General features: G+C 39.5%; 4 protein-coding genes across 4 annotated transcripts; 2 read left to right on the top strand and 2 right to left on the bottom strand.

The window, feature by feature from the left end:
• Positions 1 to 3,858: 3,858 nt before the first annotated feature.
• GCK72_024502 (uncharacterized protein) lies at positions 3,859 to 4,648 on the top strand (the record flags this gene model as incomplete). Its single annotated transcript, XM_003117980.2, has 2 exons — positions 3,859 to 3,976; positions 4,524 to 4,648. The coding sequence occupies 2 exons, from the start codon at positions 3,859 to 3,861 to the stop codon at positions 4,646 to 4,648; spliced, it is 243 nt and encodes an 80-aa protein (XP_003118028.2).
• A 506-nt stretch (positions 4,649 to 5,154) lies between these two features.
• Positions 5,155 to 6,896, bottom strand: GCK72_024501 (uncharacterized protein; the record flags this gene model as incomplete). Its single annotated transcript, XM_003117679.1, has 3 exons — positions 5,155 to 5,295; positions 5,350 to 6,331; positions 6,757 to 6,896. The coding sequence occupies 3 exons, from the start codon at positions 6,894 to 6,896 to the stop codon at positions 5,155 to 5,157; spliced, it is 1,263 nt and encodes a 420-aa protein (XP_003117727.1).
• Positions 6,897 to 9,928: 3,032 nt separating this feature from the next.
• On the top strand, positions 9,929 to 10,619 carry GCK72_024500 (uncharacterized protein; the record flags this gene model as incomplete). Its single annotated transcript, XM_003118210.1, has 3 exons — positions 9,929 to 10,108; positions 10,163 to 10,333; positions 10,380 to 10,619. The coding sequence occupies 3 exons, from the start codon at positions 9,929 to 9,931 to the stop codon at positions 10,617 to 10,619; spliced, it is 591 nt and encodes a 196-aa protein (XP_003118258.1).
• A 213-nt stretch (positions 10,620 to 10,832) lies between these two features.
• Positions 10,833 to 14,472, bottom strand: GCK72_024499 (uncharacterized protein; the record flags this gene model as incomplete). The annotated part of the gene is made up of 17 exons (XM_053735919.1): positions 10,833 to 10,879; positions 10,926 to 11,026; positions 11,201 to 11,360; positions 11,419 to 11,541; positions 11,591 to 11,762; positions 11,954 to 12,101; positions 12,169 to 12,251; positions 12,301 to 12,401; positions 12,632 to 12,740; positions 12,791 to 12,903; positions 12,953 to 13,015; positions 13,136 to 13,220; positions 13,313 to 13,396; positions 13,699 to 13,791; positions 13,895 to 14,023; positions 14,071 to 14,277; positions 14,326 to 14,472. The coding sequence occupies 17 exons, from the start codon at positions 14,470 to 14,472 to the stop codon at positions 10,833 to 10,835; spliced, it is 1,965 nt and encodes a 654-aa protein (XP_053579485.1).
• Positions 14,473 to 14,922: the final 450 nt, after the last annotated feature.

Raw genomic sequence — 14,922 nt, 5'->3', positions numbered from 1 at the left:
TCCATGATTCATCATCAAACGTGTGCACACTATATATTATACTGCAAAAACCTGTCAGAGACGACTCGAATGTCCTATAGTCATTCTTTTTCGTCATATACGACCCATGAATTATTCTTCGATTCATTTTCTGGCTCCCTTGCCAGAACTCTTTTTTTTCGCATTTTATGGGTGTTGAAGAAGAACAATTCGAAGAAGAACATGACACCAGGCGGCATATCGTGTATTGAATACTCAAGCGAAAAGAATGAAAAGACCTCACACGATGAAAAATGAGAATAGAAAAGGGCGAGAGAGAGTCAATCAAAAAGGGGATGGAAAACTGGTTGACAAAATTGGGATGAACAATGTTCTCGTAAAATGGAGTGTATGGAATCGCTATTTCGACAGGGGGAATTCGAATTTTTTGTCTTTTTTTGACAGGTAAGGTCATCGAGAAATCTGAAGAGGCGAGGATCTGGAACAAACCCCTTGAGAGGATACTTGAAAATCTATTGAAGTTATACGGAGAAGTTTATACCAAAACCTTCTCCAGTTTCTCATAACATTCTGGATAAAATTACAGATAAGTATGGGAAATCGAAACTATTTTTCAAAATAAAATATGACTAAAAATTAGTGGGAACAACATTAAGGATAATTGGAACTAATTAGGAATGGTTGCCACAAATTCTCATGGTCACGATTTTGAATTACAAAAGTTTGAAAGAACGAAAACTATTCGAAATCAAAAAGAAAGCAAGTAAGATCAAGTCCAATTTGCTGTCGTGCAATTCAAATGTTCGTTTCCCCTATCATCAAGTCGTCACTACCGTACCTGTCCGTCAGTTGATAGTTTTTTTCCAAAAGAATTCCTCGAACCAATCCTGTATGTGGACACATCTCAACTCTATTTTCAGAAGGAACCAGTTTTTGTGGATTCCCAGCAAACCTACCGTATCTGTCACTGCCCATCTCTTGAATCACCCCATTTCCCAGAAGAAGAACTTTTCAATCATCTCTGATTTTTTTCTGCTTTACACTTGTCTCCACCCATTTCTGTACCTACTTCTATTGACCGGAGTACTGTAGCTATACGATTTTTTTTTTCGAAAATGAAATGAAGTCCAGCCCCCACAGTTCGTTTTTGAATCGATTAACACCACGTCGGCAATATCGTGTTGGCACCGGGAGGAGGGGTCGGGCGCGAATATGCAAATCGCGGCCGCGAGGGGCGGAGCCGCGACGTCGCGCTTTGGCCCCCATAAAAGCAAGGCGTGTTTTCGTATTTTCCGTCAGTTGGTCTTTTCCATCGACAAACCTCGAGGCTAAAAATTATGGGCCCTGTTCGTTTTTCTCTTTTGTTTTCTCTTTTCTACTTGTAACGTACATTTAACATGTCGCCTGGAAGCAGGAAATGCGCCGAGCAAGTGGATGCTCAACTTGGATGCGGGCTTTAGGATTCGTCATCCGATACTAGTCGTTTTCTGCGCGTTCTTACCACGCCCATATAAGAAATTGGCTTCAACTTCCCCCGTGCTCTTTTAAGGTTCTCCTTCTTTATGGGACGTCGACGGAGGTCTTTTTTCATTTCGCCCATTCGCGGATCTTGGAATGGCCATCCATCCAATTGTTGGCGCCTGGAAATACTTTCGATGTAATGAATGTCTGTCGACGACCAGTTTGGTGCCTGCCTCTTCATATTCCATTTTCCAAATACTGCTCCTTCTTCATGACAGAAGACGGGGCAGTACCCAAGAAGAAAAACACAAATGAGCCATTTCATTTTCTTTTCCAACTTTCTCGTTTTATTCTTCTCCTACGTTCTCGTTGTTCGTTTTGCTCCATCTTTTATTTTCAAAAATAACCGAGTTTCAGAGGAATGTCATAGTTTGTACTTGCATTCACACTTCCCGAGCACTTCGCATACAATCCGGATCTTAATCAAGAATTGGTTGGTCTGCAACACCTACATATTCTTTATGTGCTGGAAGGTACGTTAGTTTCAGAGACATGGAGCGGTCGGTTGGTAGACCAATTCCAGCGGAGCATAGTTGTAGGTTTCTGATAGTTGTAGGTTGTCGAGTAAATGTAGTTCATGTCACTCAAACTAGAATTTTCATCAGAAAAACTCAAAACTGACATTTCAATGTAGGTGACTTTGATTTATTGCAATACGTGGGTGAATTATTATTGCAATGCCGAATAGAAATTCGCATAGAAGAGAAAGACGACGTTTTTTTATTGCGAAACGTATTGAAAGATTTATTGCAATATTTTATTATATAGTTCATTTCCAATGAAGGACATAATAAGAAATCGAGGGGTACGGTAGCTTCAGAGTAATTGGATGTAGGCGCGTTTTAAAAGTATTGAAATAAGGGGGAGTGGTACGGTAGTTTCTATAGCTTTTCTCTTCAAATGTTTGTATATGACTCTAGTAATAGCATGTTTTCAGAACTCTCCTTGGGCCCCCGACTTGCTCCATTGCAAAATGTCGGATACATATTTACTCTCTAGAACAGTCAGGTAAACCCAGCTAGTAAAAGGAAGCTCGAAAAACATTTCCAATTTTTCAGTCTATTCAACAAAAAATGATTCAAATCACGTCTTCTGAAATTCGTCGTTAACCGTCGTCAAAATCATCAAATTGGTCATCATTACTTCTTCAAGAAGTTGCAATCACTCAAATTTCCATTATTTCACAAGTCTTCATTCTGTGCGCTGGACGCAACAATGTGCACAACTTCCTGGTGAAGACAAATGCAATAACGACGGGAAGTTACAGACTGTATCCAGCTGTACACTAACATATTTATTTGGCATTAGATAATCGTATAGGACAAAAAAATTCAGAAAAAAACAAAAAAGCTCTCTATTAGTCTAGAATTGTATCTGACCTCAAAGTTTTCACTCACCCCAATCCCCACGTTGACTGAAAACTTCTCTTTTTGCATAATACCTCACATCTACTCATCACCTCTCTTGTATCAGACCTCACCCTCACCTTCACCTCAACTCTTCACCTCATCTTAATCAAATCATATCTTTCTCCCCCTACAATACCATATTTTGATCACTTTATTTGGCTGTATTATATTTGGCACTCATTTATTGGACCTCACCTCACCACCTCACGCTGGACGTGTTGCACCACCTCATTTATTTTTTACCTCACGTATTTTTTCACTCTATCTGGCCAGTCCGGATCTTTCTAGTACAGGTGTATTTGTTTGTAGCATATTTCGGGTTAGATCCATCTGGTTTTATTAAGACTGTAGGGAAGGTTGAAGAATGGATACGGAAATCAAAAAAAATTACTTGAAAAACTGATTTCCTTACTTCATGATTCAAACTTTCCACACTCTTAGTTTTATTGGTATGATTGACTTTGTTTGCTGGTTGGAAGTCAGGCTATGAAATTGTGAGAATCTTTATGAAAGATAACATTTCATTTTCTCTGACGACCAATCTGCAAACATCGAAAATAGAATACTGGTTTCATATTATTCTTTGGTATACCCCGAGCTTAGCTCCAGCAGCTTTTAAAAGATTTTGTGGGAACTGTTGTGAGACTTGTTTGATTTGTACATTTTTTGAATTTGTTCTGTTACCATTTCTTGACTTTGACGACACCTGACGACGCTTTTCTTGAATAAATGATTTGAATCGAAACCTGGAAAATATTGATCGAGAACAAAACATCACTTTCTATTTGAGCCTTGAGAAGGATTGGCTGTGTGCGCAACTAGTATCACAACTGGAAAATTCAATGTTTGCAGCAGTAAACAGTCTTGAGCGCAAACAGACGAAACGTTCAGTACAAAACTTACACACTAACAACAAATTTTTGTCAGTTTTTCACTTTTGTCGCTAACCATGTTCAGATTATTCTATACTTTGTTTGCCGTAGCTCTTTTGGTGAGCTTTGCCAACTCTCAATCGTTCAACTGCAATCCAGCATGTGTTTCTCCAGCATTGTGTGATACCAATACAGGTGAGACTTTGAGATTAGAAATACTAACTAGTAAGCCTTGTATGCATGGGTAATCTTTTTTTTAATGTAAAATTGAGCTCGGCTTCGTGCCAAATATGGGAAGCTTGTGACGGCAAGAAGTCAGACATTGACGAAATATGACTAGACAGGCGAAGATGTATATTATGTAAAAGTTTAGGAGACCTTTAGTTTTCCTACATGGGTTTGGACCCCTAATCAAGCATAGAAACAAGCCTAGGATTGTTTCGAGTTCTATCTATTTTCTCGTTTTATAGAAAATATGAAAAATCACATTGACATTTATCTCGCTACTGTATGATATCTCAACTGCCTCGAAAGCTATCAAATTTTTTCCAACTGAAGAAATATTTTATAAGTATTCAGCTACATTTTGTCTGTTGTCAATTTTTTCATATCTCTTTTGAGAAAAAAGATATACCGCGTTTAATAGGATGTGCTGCGGGCACCTCTATCAGAGGTTTTACCGTAATTCACAACTTGGAAGTTCCAAACTTTCCAAAGTTTTTTTTTCACTTTTTATTTCCAGGAGTATGCCGTAACTTCCGTACCGCTTTTAATGGCCCCGTATCAATTGGATGCAGCACTATCTGTCCTGCTGGAACATCATGTGACACTAACACTGGAATCTGCCGCACCTTCCGTATGCCATAACTTACAGCATTTGTCTATATATTATTGTCCCATTGATACGTATCTGTGTTTTATGTTTCTTGAAAAAATGTTAAGAATTGAATAGAATTCTCAAAAAGTGTTTTATTGTTACATACGTAAACTCGTAATGTTTGATAACAAAATTTGAAAATGTCGAGGAGTGGGGGATGAGTGATATAATCGAGATAAAGATTTTAGAAATCTAGTTAAGAAAATAAGTTTCGGAAAAAAAACAGAGGCTTGGTCAACATGACATGAAGTATTCGAGACAGAGGGTTTGGGGGGGGGATTGAATGACAATGTGGTACACTGAGTAATTTACAAGAAATAAAGGTCGTAATGCTGCCAACTAGCTCTAGAAATAGCAAAAAGTTACAGAGTTACAAAGAGAAAATAGAAAATAAGACAAACACAGTGAGAAAGTGATAATAAGAGACAGTAGACAAGTGAGATTCGAAATTATTTGTTGAGAATTGAATTGGTTGAAAGGTTGAGAGATGGTTAGTTTAAGCTTGTTTGATTGGATAATCTGGAACCATCAGTCCCATCTTCTCTGGAGTGTAGAGATGCTCATGGGGTCCCTCCTCAATCCCTGGGGATGTCGACTTGGTGGAATGGCCATGGTGGACAGGACGGGCGTACGGATCCTGAAATCTAGCTGGGTGTTGGAATCGTTTTAGGTAACCACAACTACAACTTACGTTTTGGAGGTAGTTTTGGAACAAGCTCGAGCAGATTTCCTTGGTAACCATTGCTCCGGCATGATCGTCGATGAAACGCATCAAGAGGACACCGTCTTGCTTGAGTCCGTGGTTGGTGAACTTTCCAATTGGGAAGCGTTCGTCTTTCATGTTGTGTTGTCCTCCGCTGAGAAGAGATCTGATGTAGTTGTGACGGGAGCTGTCGATGCTCAATCTCCAGATAGTACAGATGGTGTTGACCAGTGTGGTGATGAGCACGAAGACAAACCAGAACCAGATGAACAAGTAGATCTTCTCGTTAAACATGTTGATCATGAGTACGCATTGGACTGTGTAGCGGTGCACGTTGGCCAGCTTTCGTACCGAGAAGTCACAGAGGGTAACACGTGGAAACACTCCAGAATCTTGCCATTCACGTCCAGCATACAGATCAGCAAAGGTGTGGAATCCCCAGAGGAATGTCTCGTTTCCAAGGAATTTGTTGAGGATGATGAACTGGATGAACACATTGGCAAGGTACATAAGCTTGATGCAGATGTAGAGCACTGAGGTCATTGATCCAAGTCCCTTTCCGAATCTGTAGCAGTAGAAGCGACCGTATTCGTTCTTTGAGCGTGTCTCCAGAATGTCTTCAATGAATGCAACGAGTTTGCTGATCCCCTTCTTGCGTGTATCCGAGTCACTTGAACGGAGAGCTTCGGCTTCACTGATTACCGATGGGAAGTCAAGTCCGCATTGCTTGTAGAGTGAAGACCAGATCCATGATGGCAAGTAGAACATGAAAGCTTGGATGGCAAGGACAATTGGCACCCACTGGTAGTAGCCGATTTCCGCTTTCTGTCGGTCCTCAACGTCGCCTGGGATCTCAGATCGTTCCGGGATGAAGAATGTGTTCTGGATGAAGCAGTAGTCTTCAGCATATTGTTCCCAGCCACCTTTGAACTCCATTGGCATCCAACATTGGATTGCTGATCCTACGTATCTGCAAAACAAAGAATATGTTTATTATTCTACGTGTTTACTGCTGGTCTAGGCTTAGATTGCTCTCCCCATCTCAAGTATTCCCCTTAATAATGACAGATTGTTTTCTCAGGCTGTGGTTTTGTAACGTTTCCTGTCGATATCAATCAACGTGACACATTAACACATCGCGCTTCAAAAAATAATTTATTCATACAAAGATTCGACGCAACGAGCACCACAACCATCGAAATCGAAGATGTGCAAATACAAACACCCGCTTATTCTATCTCGCGCACCTCGTTTCCTATGGGTCGTCGGCGCAATTGAACCGTAAAAGAGAAAGAGCATTTGGTGTGCTCATTCTCGAACGGAAATGGTTTAAAAGGAGTACGGTATTTTTTGAGGATGATGCAATTGCTGTAATACCCCTCGAGAATCACTTACTGCTTGCAGGAGACCATGATGGAAAAGAAGGTGAGGAGAGTAGCGGTGGTGACATAACTGAGACGGTCCACAGCATCGTCGAAGGTTTTGGGTTTAAATGTATTGGAGAGCCACCGATCAATGAAAGGTACACCCAACATAGCTTCTGAAAATAGAAATAATGATGAAACGTTGAAATTCGAGAGGGGATTTATAATCAAAAGATAAGTGGATGAGCGAAAAGGTGACGAAAACCGTTAGGAAATCGGTAAATAGACATGAAAAAGTGACGTGAAGCATAGTGATCCACTGAGAAAACGCACACGTAGGAATGGTGGACATTGTGTGGACAGAACAGAGCAAAACGGAATAAAAGCAGATGGTGACTGAATGTTAGGGTAGCAAAATGAGTCGCCCATCTGGTAACCCCGCGCAGAACCCCGCCACCACGTCTAATGTTGGGAGAGGAGAAGAATGAGGAGAGCGGACTCACCGGCCCTGCCAATGCGAGCGCTCGAATGATCTGTCGATGCGGTCCGCGCACACACATACACACACTGTGCGGAAAGGAGGAGGAGGAAGAGGTCGACGGGGCAAAGATAGTCGATAGTGAGGAGATGGTCCGCGCGGACAGCGAGAGATGAGAGACACAGACAGCGTTTTCCCGCCAAAAGCGGGTCAGGTCACTGTGGCACCCCTTGTATTTTCGAGAACTGCACGTTTCTTATTGATTGACACCGTCGCCCTCTCTCCATGTTTGGTGTGGTGTGGGAGACTGTGAGTGAGTGTTTGTGCATGAGAAAATGAGTGTCTTTTTGGCAGGAAACTTTAATGAGGAGAAAAGTCGAATATAAAAGGCTGGGAAAATGGGAGATTGTGTAGAAAACAAAAATGATGGAATAGATTGGGGAGTCTAGATTTGCACCGAATAAATTAACACTGGTTGAAAAACCAACTATTTGCATTGGCTACAGGTGAAATAGCAAATCTCTATAACTTACTGCAGGATGGTGAGTGTCTTGGTACATGCCCTGGTCACTCCACAAAGTTTCTGAGTATTTACTCTGTGAATACACTATGCGGTTATCATATCTTATGTGACAAGGTCGTCACCTTGTCAAACGATCAAAAGTGGTCTAGATGCCTATCAACATAATTATGAGACATAGTACGGAAGATCAATGCAACACATTTTGTGTCCAAACACTCTCTTGAGTCACGTACCAATAAAAAGCCATCAAGTATGGAACAATGAAATGAGCTATTCAGCTAACACTCTCGAGCATTTATCAGAGGGTTGTAAAACCGCAAGATGATGCGTGAACGTGGACGACAAACATGGCTCACGCATGCCGCCTTAATTCCTTGTTTGAATTGTAGAGTGATGGAAAGTGAGAAGAGTTGGTCACTCTAGTACAGTCCGAATAGCCGGTGCGTCGTAGTACCACTTGGGACAAGAAGTAGGACATAGGTGTGCATATTCGATGGGGTTAGGAGGCACTAAATAAAAAAATCACACATTGTGAGACCCTCGAGACAGACATTCTTTCATTCGTTGATTAATGAGGGGATACCTCTTATTGACGTTCCCAAGAGGAAAGGCCAGATGATGCAAATCTAAAATCCGGTAAGAACAGTCTGACGAATTATTAAAACAGTGTCTGTTCAAGTTGTAAACTGTTCCGGAAGAACATCAAAACCTAGAGAATATACATTACAAGGCCGGTGCGCATATGTTGCTCAAAAGAGCCGACTTCTTAGTCGGTACCAAGAAGAAAGAGTAAAAATCACCTGTCGTTAGACGATTGGATACATAAGTTGAAGGGAAACGCCGAGTAAAAAAAGTTTGATAGCAAAAAACCTTCCGAAAAGTGAGAGTGGGAGGATTTTTTGATTTGAGGATTTGTTCTGTTTGAATTAATCGAGCAAATACAATCGTATCTCAGAAAATGTCGTCTCGCAGTAGATAAACGAAAGACGACATTGATACTGTGCCATTTGGAATCATGTTGACATACACACTTCAAAGAGCTCTCTCTATTCTACGTGTTCATCTGATTCTAGTACCATAATGAGATAAGATGAGCATGTGAGACTCAAGAATCGGGTAACACGAAAACAATAGGAAAGAGCGGATGAAAAGAGAAGGGTTAGCGGGTTACTTGTAAGTTAAAACAAAAGAGCCCAACAACAGGGGACAATGAAAGAAATTAGACCGGGTCAAAAGCCATATGGCGAATGTATTCTCCAAAATGAAAAATTGGATTAAATTCGGTTTCTTTGTAAATTAAGTTTTCGATAAGCACGTTGGAAACAATATTTGTTATGGGCAACGCATTTACAGAGCAAAAGATTTAAAACAGCTATAATTGAATAATTATCATCATGAAGTAAAAAAAAATCCAAGAACTTTGAAAATAGTAACCGATATCAGTAATAAGTTTCTAATTTAAAAAATGTGCGAGAGGTGATTAATAAACTCTCCCATGATCAAAGTGTGAATTGCGCGGAGAGTTAGTGAGACGAAATGAGCCGTTAAGCGGCGACAGGACTCGTCGGCGGTAAAGATTTGATCAAAATAATTTGGCGGGTTAGTGCAGGTCCTCCCCCCAATCAAGAGTAGATGATCAAATAGATCGCAACTCAAATGAAAGCACCACGCAAACATTTCATATCATTCCAATCTTGATAATTGTTAACTTCGGGCTCTACTTGAGTAGATTCTCAATGACAGTAGTTTTGTAAAAGTTTTTTTGCGTGTTACAACTGTACGTGAGGATATTTTACTTTTGTGAAGTGGATTGATTCCACTGGGGTAGAGTAACAGTTTTTTTTGATAATTCGATTTTTCGGAACAAAAATGTGACATTTGTTTTACAGGTTTTTAATAAAGAACTGCATGATTTGTTTAGAAAATCTTCTTTTTTGTTCAATTAGTTTTGAGACTCAGGATAATTTCAGAACGTAGTAGTTGTTGTTTCGCTGTTAGAAGAAAAAGTCACGATTCATCTGAAAAAAAAACGAACTTTTTCAAATGTTCGCCTCCCTCCGGAAATTGGCTGAATTGAACGGAAGATGCACTTTACTATTTCCCAACAGGAAAAACGATAACTGACTTCAAAAAACTCTCCATGCCGCTGTATAAAAGCGCTGCCCACTTCCTGAGAAATACCAGCCATTGTCACTGCCCAGGATGGAAATTCTTACTGTGGTTGTTCCGGACCTCATCCGATACTCAAAGGATTATTTTATGGAGAACTCTTTGTTCCAACAAATCGAGCATGTTCGAAAGGGTACATTGCCAGCAGCCGTCGGTCTTCATCCTATCCGAACAATGGTCGATGGCATTGACTACTGTGCAACGGCTATTCAGGTACCACCGATTAGCTATTGATGCATTACATCCTCATTATCTGCTTCTTTTCAGGTGCCGGTTGCGACACAAAAGAAGTGTGATTTGTTGCTTCATGATTGCGAGAAGGTCTCCCTCGATTCAACTCATTTGGCTGGAATTCTAGGAGAGGATACGGTGATGACACTCGGAAAAAATAAGGAAGGAACAGTCTTCTTTCTACTTGTTGATCGTAATCCAGAGAAAGTGAGAGATTTATCTATCTTGATTTCACACACAAATAATTTTACAGGTCTCTCACGTACCCGAGATCACCAAGGTCATGGCTTCAATGATCCAACTGACTACTAACATCAAGTTGCGTGAGCTAAGAGAAATCGAGCAACTTCGTCTCCCGATTGAGCTTGCCGGTAGTTTTATGCTGATGGTGAAATGTGAGGAAAACGGAAAACGTACATTGGAGCTCTTCGACGAGAACATGACTCAAGTTGGATTTGTGAACGGATTCGTCTGGAGAGAGATTGTCGTTTGAGAAAAGTCGAGAAAACTATTTTATTGCATTTTGTAATTTTTCATGAAAAGAAAGTCATTTTGTTCAGTTTTTTGTTCGAAAAGTTAGAAAAAAGAGAATCACAAATCGTTGAAATACTCGAAACTGCAAAAGAAAGAAACTAGTAAAAAGTATGAAAGAAATGGGCAAATGTGATGAGATACAATAAAAAAGTAATAAATCAAAGTGAGATTTTCAAATGTTTGGCAAACGTTCAGTAACCGGAGAGTTGAGTCGATCATCTGAAGTAATTGTGTTCTTCTGTTATGTTAATAAGGAATTAGTTACCATCAGTTGTAGAATCTGCAGAAGAGGAAGGATATTTTTCTCTTCCATTGGCAATAAGTGGTAATGAGCTTTCGGATTTCTTTTTCGTGGCTGTCATCAATCTGAAAACGTTGGAATGTTCTGTTGAATTTTTCCAAACCGAACAATGATCCCGTCTAAAAGAACCGGAACAAAACAATTCAGACAGTATCAAATAACTAGTCAACCCGTATCATAAACAATTACAGATGCACCTGATATCTTGATAAACAATAACCGGAAACCCTCAATCATACCTTTCTTCTATCATGATCGTATTGTTATTGTTATTAATTTTTGGAAGTAACATTGAATTCCACGAGACCGTTGTTTGAATGTTTTTCAGTGGAAGCAGGTGATAGTGGAATTGGTTTTTAATCACTCGATATTCTTCTTCCAGTTTCTTACGGTCGGGATCTGAATTTGAGTTTTGATGAGTGAAATTATATATTGATAAAAGTATCTCGACTCCTACCATCTAATTTTCCGTCAATCAGTTTATCAGCGACCATTTCATACTTTTGAAGTTTGGCAATCGACGTGTCGGTTCTATCCATAATGAGTCCCTTGATAGCTAGATCTGACAACGCGGAAATTTCTGCAAATACTCTCTTCCCAGAATACTAAAAATAGTTAGAAACGCCTACTCTGTGCTTCTATCTCCGCCATCTTCACCATTAATTTAACAACTTCTCGCTGCTCATTAGTGGATGCCAGGCTTCGCATCCGGGATTCCAGCCCACTCGCATTTTCCTCTCCTTTTCTCAAAGCCTTCTCCACTTTAGTTCGTTGATCGGAAAGCTCCACAAGACGGACTCGCTGAAAACAAGTTTTTTTTTCTTCTCAAATATGTTAGGTCATTATTTGCAATTGTCAAAAAAAGTATGAATTGCTGACTACTGAATCAGTTCACATCGTGTTTTTGATGTACTCAAATTCAATAGGAAGTTGAATCGCATTCCTATCAACACATCTTTTGATGAGTACCTATAGTGCAAGAAATCACTAACTTGTATTTCACCATCCTGTTTCAATCGTTCTATACTTTCAGTCGTCTTGTCTTGATGATGTTTCTCCCACGCATTGATGATTGCATTCTTTGAGATGAGTGACATTTCCAGAGCGTAGGCTTCTTGATTAATTGCCATCAATTTTTCTCTGAATCCACACAACTTATTAGTATCAATTTTCATGTTTTCATGTGACAAAATGACGCTCAAATTACCTCAATCTTTTCTGTTTATCCGACAGTGTCATATATTGCTCCTTGAGCTGTGTGAAAAGTGAGCCTCCTCGCCCACGTTCTATCTGAAAATGAAACCAATTTATGACGACGTCTTTTTTTTTGTCCACTCACAGGCACCGGAGCAGGAGCTCTTGTCAGACTGCTATTTCGTGAGATGGACTTTGGACGAGATCGACTGCTGCTTCTTTCAGGTAAGCCATTCCTTGCAGCTACTGTAATTGATAAATTCATTTTTAGCATACATTTTAAAGTTAGTTTCTCGGCGAAAAGGTTTTTTTTGCCATAGGAAACAGAAATATTCAGTTCCGAGCCGAACGATGGTATTGTAACAAGAAAAAATGAAATTTTAGTAATATTCTCTACAACGCGCAAAGTTTACTTGGTTTTGTACTATTTTTTCTTTTATTTCATATACTTTTCCTTCATTCTTCTGTTTTCTTACTTCCAGTTATTGATGACGAATTCTTAATCTGGGATCCCATTTCCTTCCTGATCGCATTCATCGCTTCCGCATAAACTTGATCCGCAGAGGCAGGTCGATTACGAACGGGCTGAAAAGAGAAATTATGTTCCGATTGGAATCAAGGTGTATTTCCGGCACTTTATTTGTGATATTCATTGCTCTTGATGCATACATCAGCGTGTTATATGTCTCTTCAAAATTAGAACTTGATGGCGTCACGTGTGCAATCATACATGTCCTTGCAGTTCCGCCTGGAATAGATAAAAGTTCTCATGTCACTCAATTAATCACAAAGTTTACCAAGCGAATCTTTCAGGAGTCTTGTTAGTTTGCTATCTCGATAGTTGACATATTTCGTAGTCTCTGAACAAAAACGTCACATGGAATAAAAAAGAAAAAAGCCCCCCTCAATTTCCTTTTCAAATCGTAATTTCGGGGTTCAACTCAAATCGTTTTCCAATCCGGAAAAGGCTCTCAACTCACTTGAAGCCAAAGAGTTAATGACATTCCCAAGTGCCAGCAAAGAACGATTTATGGCGGCTCCTTCCTTCAGACGTATTCCTCGATTCTGAAGTGACAATGAGGAAATGCATACTTACAATGGGTGAGTTCAATCCGACAGAATTGAAATTGAAAAAAAAAACAGAAGAAGGAACCCACTTGAGTGTTTGAAGCACGTTCCGATCCCGCCAAGTCTATCATGAAAAGTTTGCTGTGAAGTGCTTGATTCTTGACTATCATCACCTGAAAATCCCTCCATTGTTTTTCAGTTCAAGTTTATATTTTTCGGAATTTTATGGAGAAGGGAGAGTGTATCAGTTTACAATTTCCCCAGATTGAAATATGACACTGTCTCGAATTTTTCTCGAAACTGATTCAATGAACTCCAACCCCTTCCGTTTTCTTCCCAAGCTTTGTGTTTTTAGCTTCTGTCTCCGTCTGTTTTTTGTCCCTCAACTATGGAAAACTCGGAGAAAACTCAAAAAATTAAACACAAAAATCAAGTGCGTGGTCGGAGAGGGTGAATCACACAGATTGAATCTTGCCTGGAGCAACGCGTGACTTCTTGAGCTTGTCTTATTCGCCATCGTCGCTTCCTGAGTGCGTCGTAGATTGCCTTCTTGCAATATTTGCATGATCTACAAAGAAATAGTAAGAGGATTATTAGCAGTGGATAAAAGTGACAGATTGCTTCTTCAAAAATGCGACTGTGTTTTTGAAAAACGGAAGAATAAAACCTACTCGTGAGAGATTCGGAGCTTTCACAGATGACAAGCCAGGTACTCTGATATTTCCTCGTTCATCTTCCAATAGTTCCAAGTCGCCACCACTAGGATTGAGCAAATCTCGTATTATTTCATTGTAGATTTCCTGTGAGTTTTTCGATTTCTGACATTAATTCAAGTATAGACTCTTACCATGTACGAGAGTAAAACTTGATATTGATTATCCAGCTTTTCATACAATGTTTTTGTCATTAGTGTCATCAATCCGGGTCTCTCTTTTGTACCTATCATAGTAAACGTTTTCCCAGAACCAGTTGCTCCATAAGCAAAAACAGTTGCATTGTATCCTTGAACAACTGATTCGATTATGGGACCAGTTGTGGTTTCATGAACGTCCTCCTTAACAATTCTTCATGTTTTTGCAAATCTCAATAAGCATTGATCTACCTGATTTGAAACAGCTCCAAATGTTGCATCAAACTCAAATTTCCTTTCATGCTGTCGGTTTTGCCTGAGGATATTATTCTCAAATTTTTCCGGATCCACGAGTAGTACTCTCTGAATAAGATCATTTTTATAATTCATATCTGTCATTATATCTTCAATTACCCTTTTGTCTAATGGAAAGACGCATTGAAATGCCTTTCTCGCTTTTTCCGCTGTATTCAAAGGTCGAACTCTCACCACAACCTGAAAACATTATCCTTCTTTCATAATGACAATGACGTCGTTTGTTACAGAATAATTATTCAATTCAAGAAAAAAAACCGATCTCTCACTAGTAAAGTTGTTATTTTGAAGAATTTGTCTCCAGCTGCTCATTAGTACTTCCCCAGAGAGAAATCGCGTAGATCTCAACAACCATTTCTATTTATTTCTCTTTTTGAATCTTTTCTCAATAGCTATTGTACGTTTTTTTTACAATAGACCTTCTATTGTGAGCAGGTAATTTCTTTAGTTTCTTTTTGTAAAACTTCGTGCCCTCTTCTAGCACTATTTTGACCTTTTTCGTATATGTGCTTATGTCTACGAACATATGAAAAA

Source organism: Caenorhabditis remanei, chromosome X (assembly GCF_010183535.1).
Source record: "Caenorhabditis remanei strain PX506 chromosome X, whole genome shotgun sequence".
Taxonomy (NCBI): Eukaryota; Metazoa; Nematoda; class Chromadorea; order Rhabditida; family Rhabditidae; genus Caenorhabditis; species Caenorhabditis remanei.
Note: the sequence above shows the minus strand (reverse complement) of the source record. Positions and strands in the feature narration are given on the sequence as shown.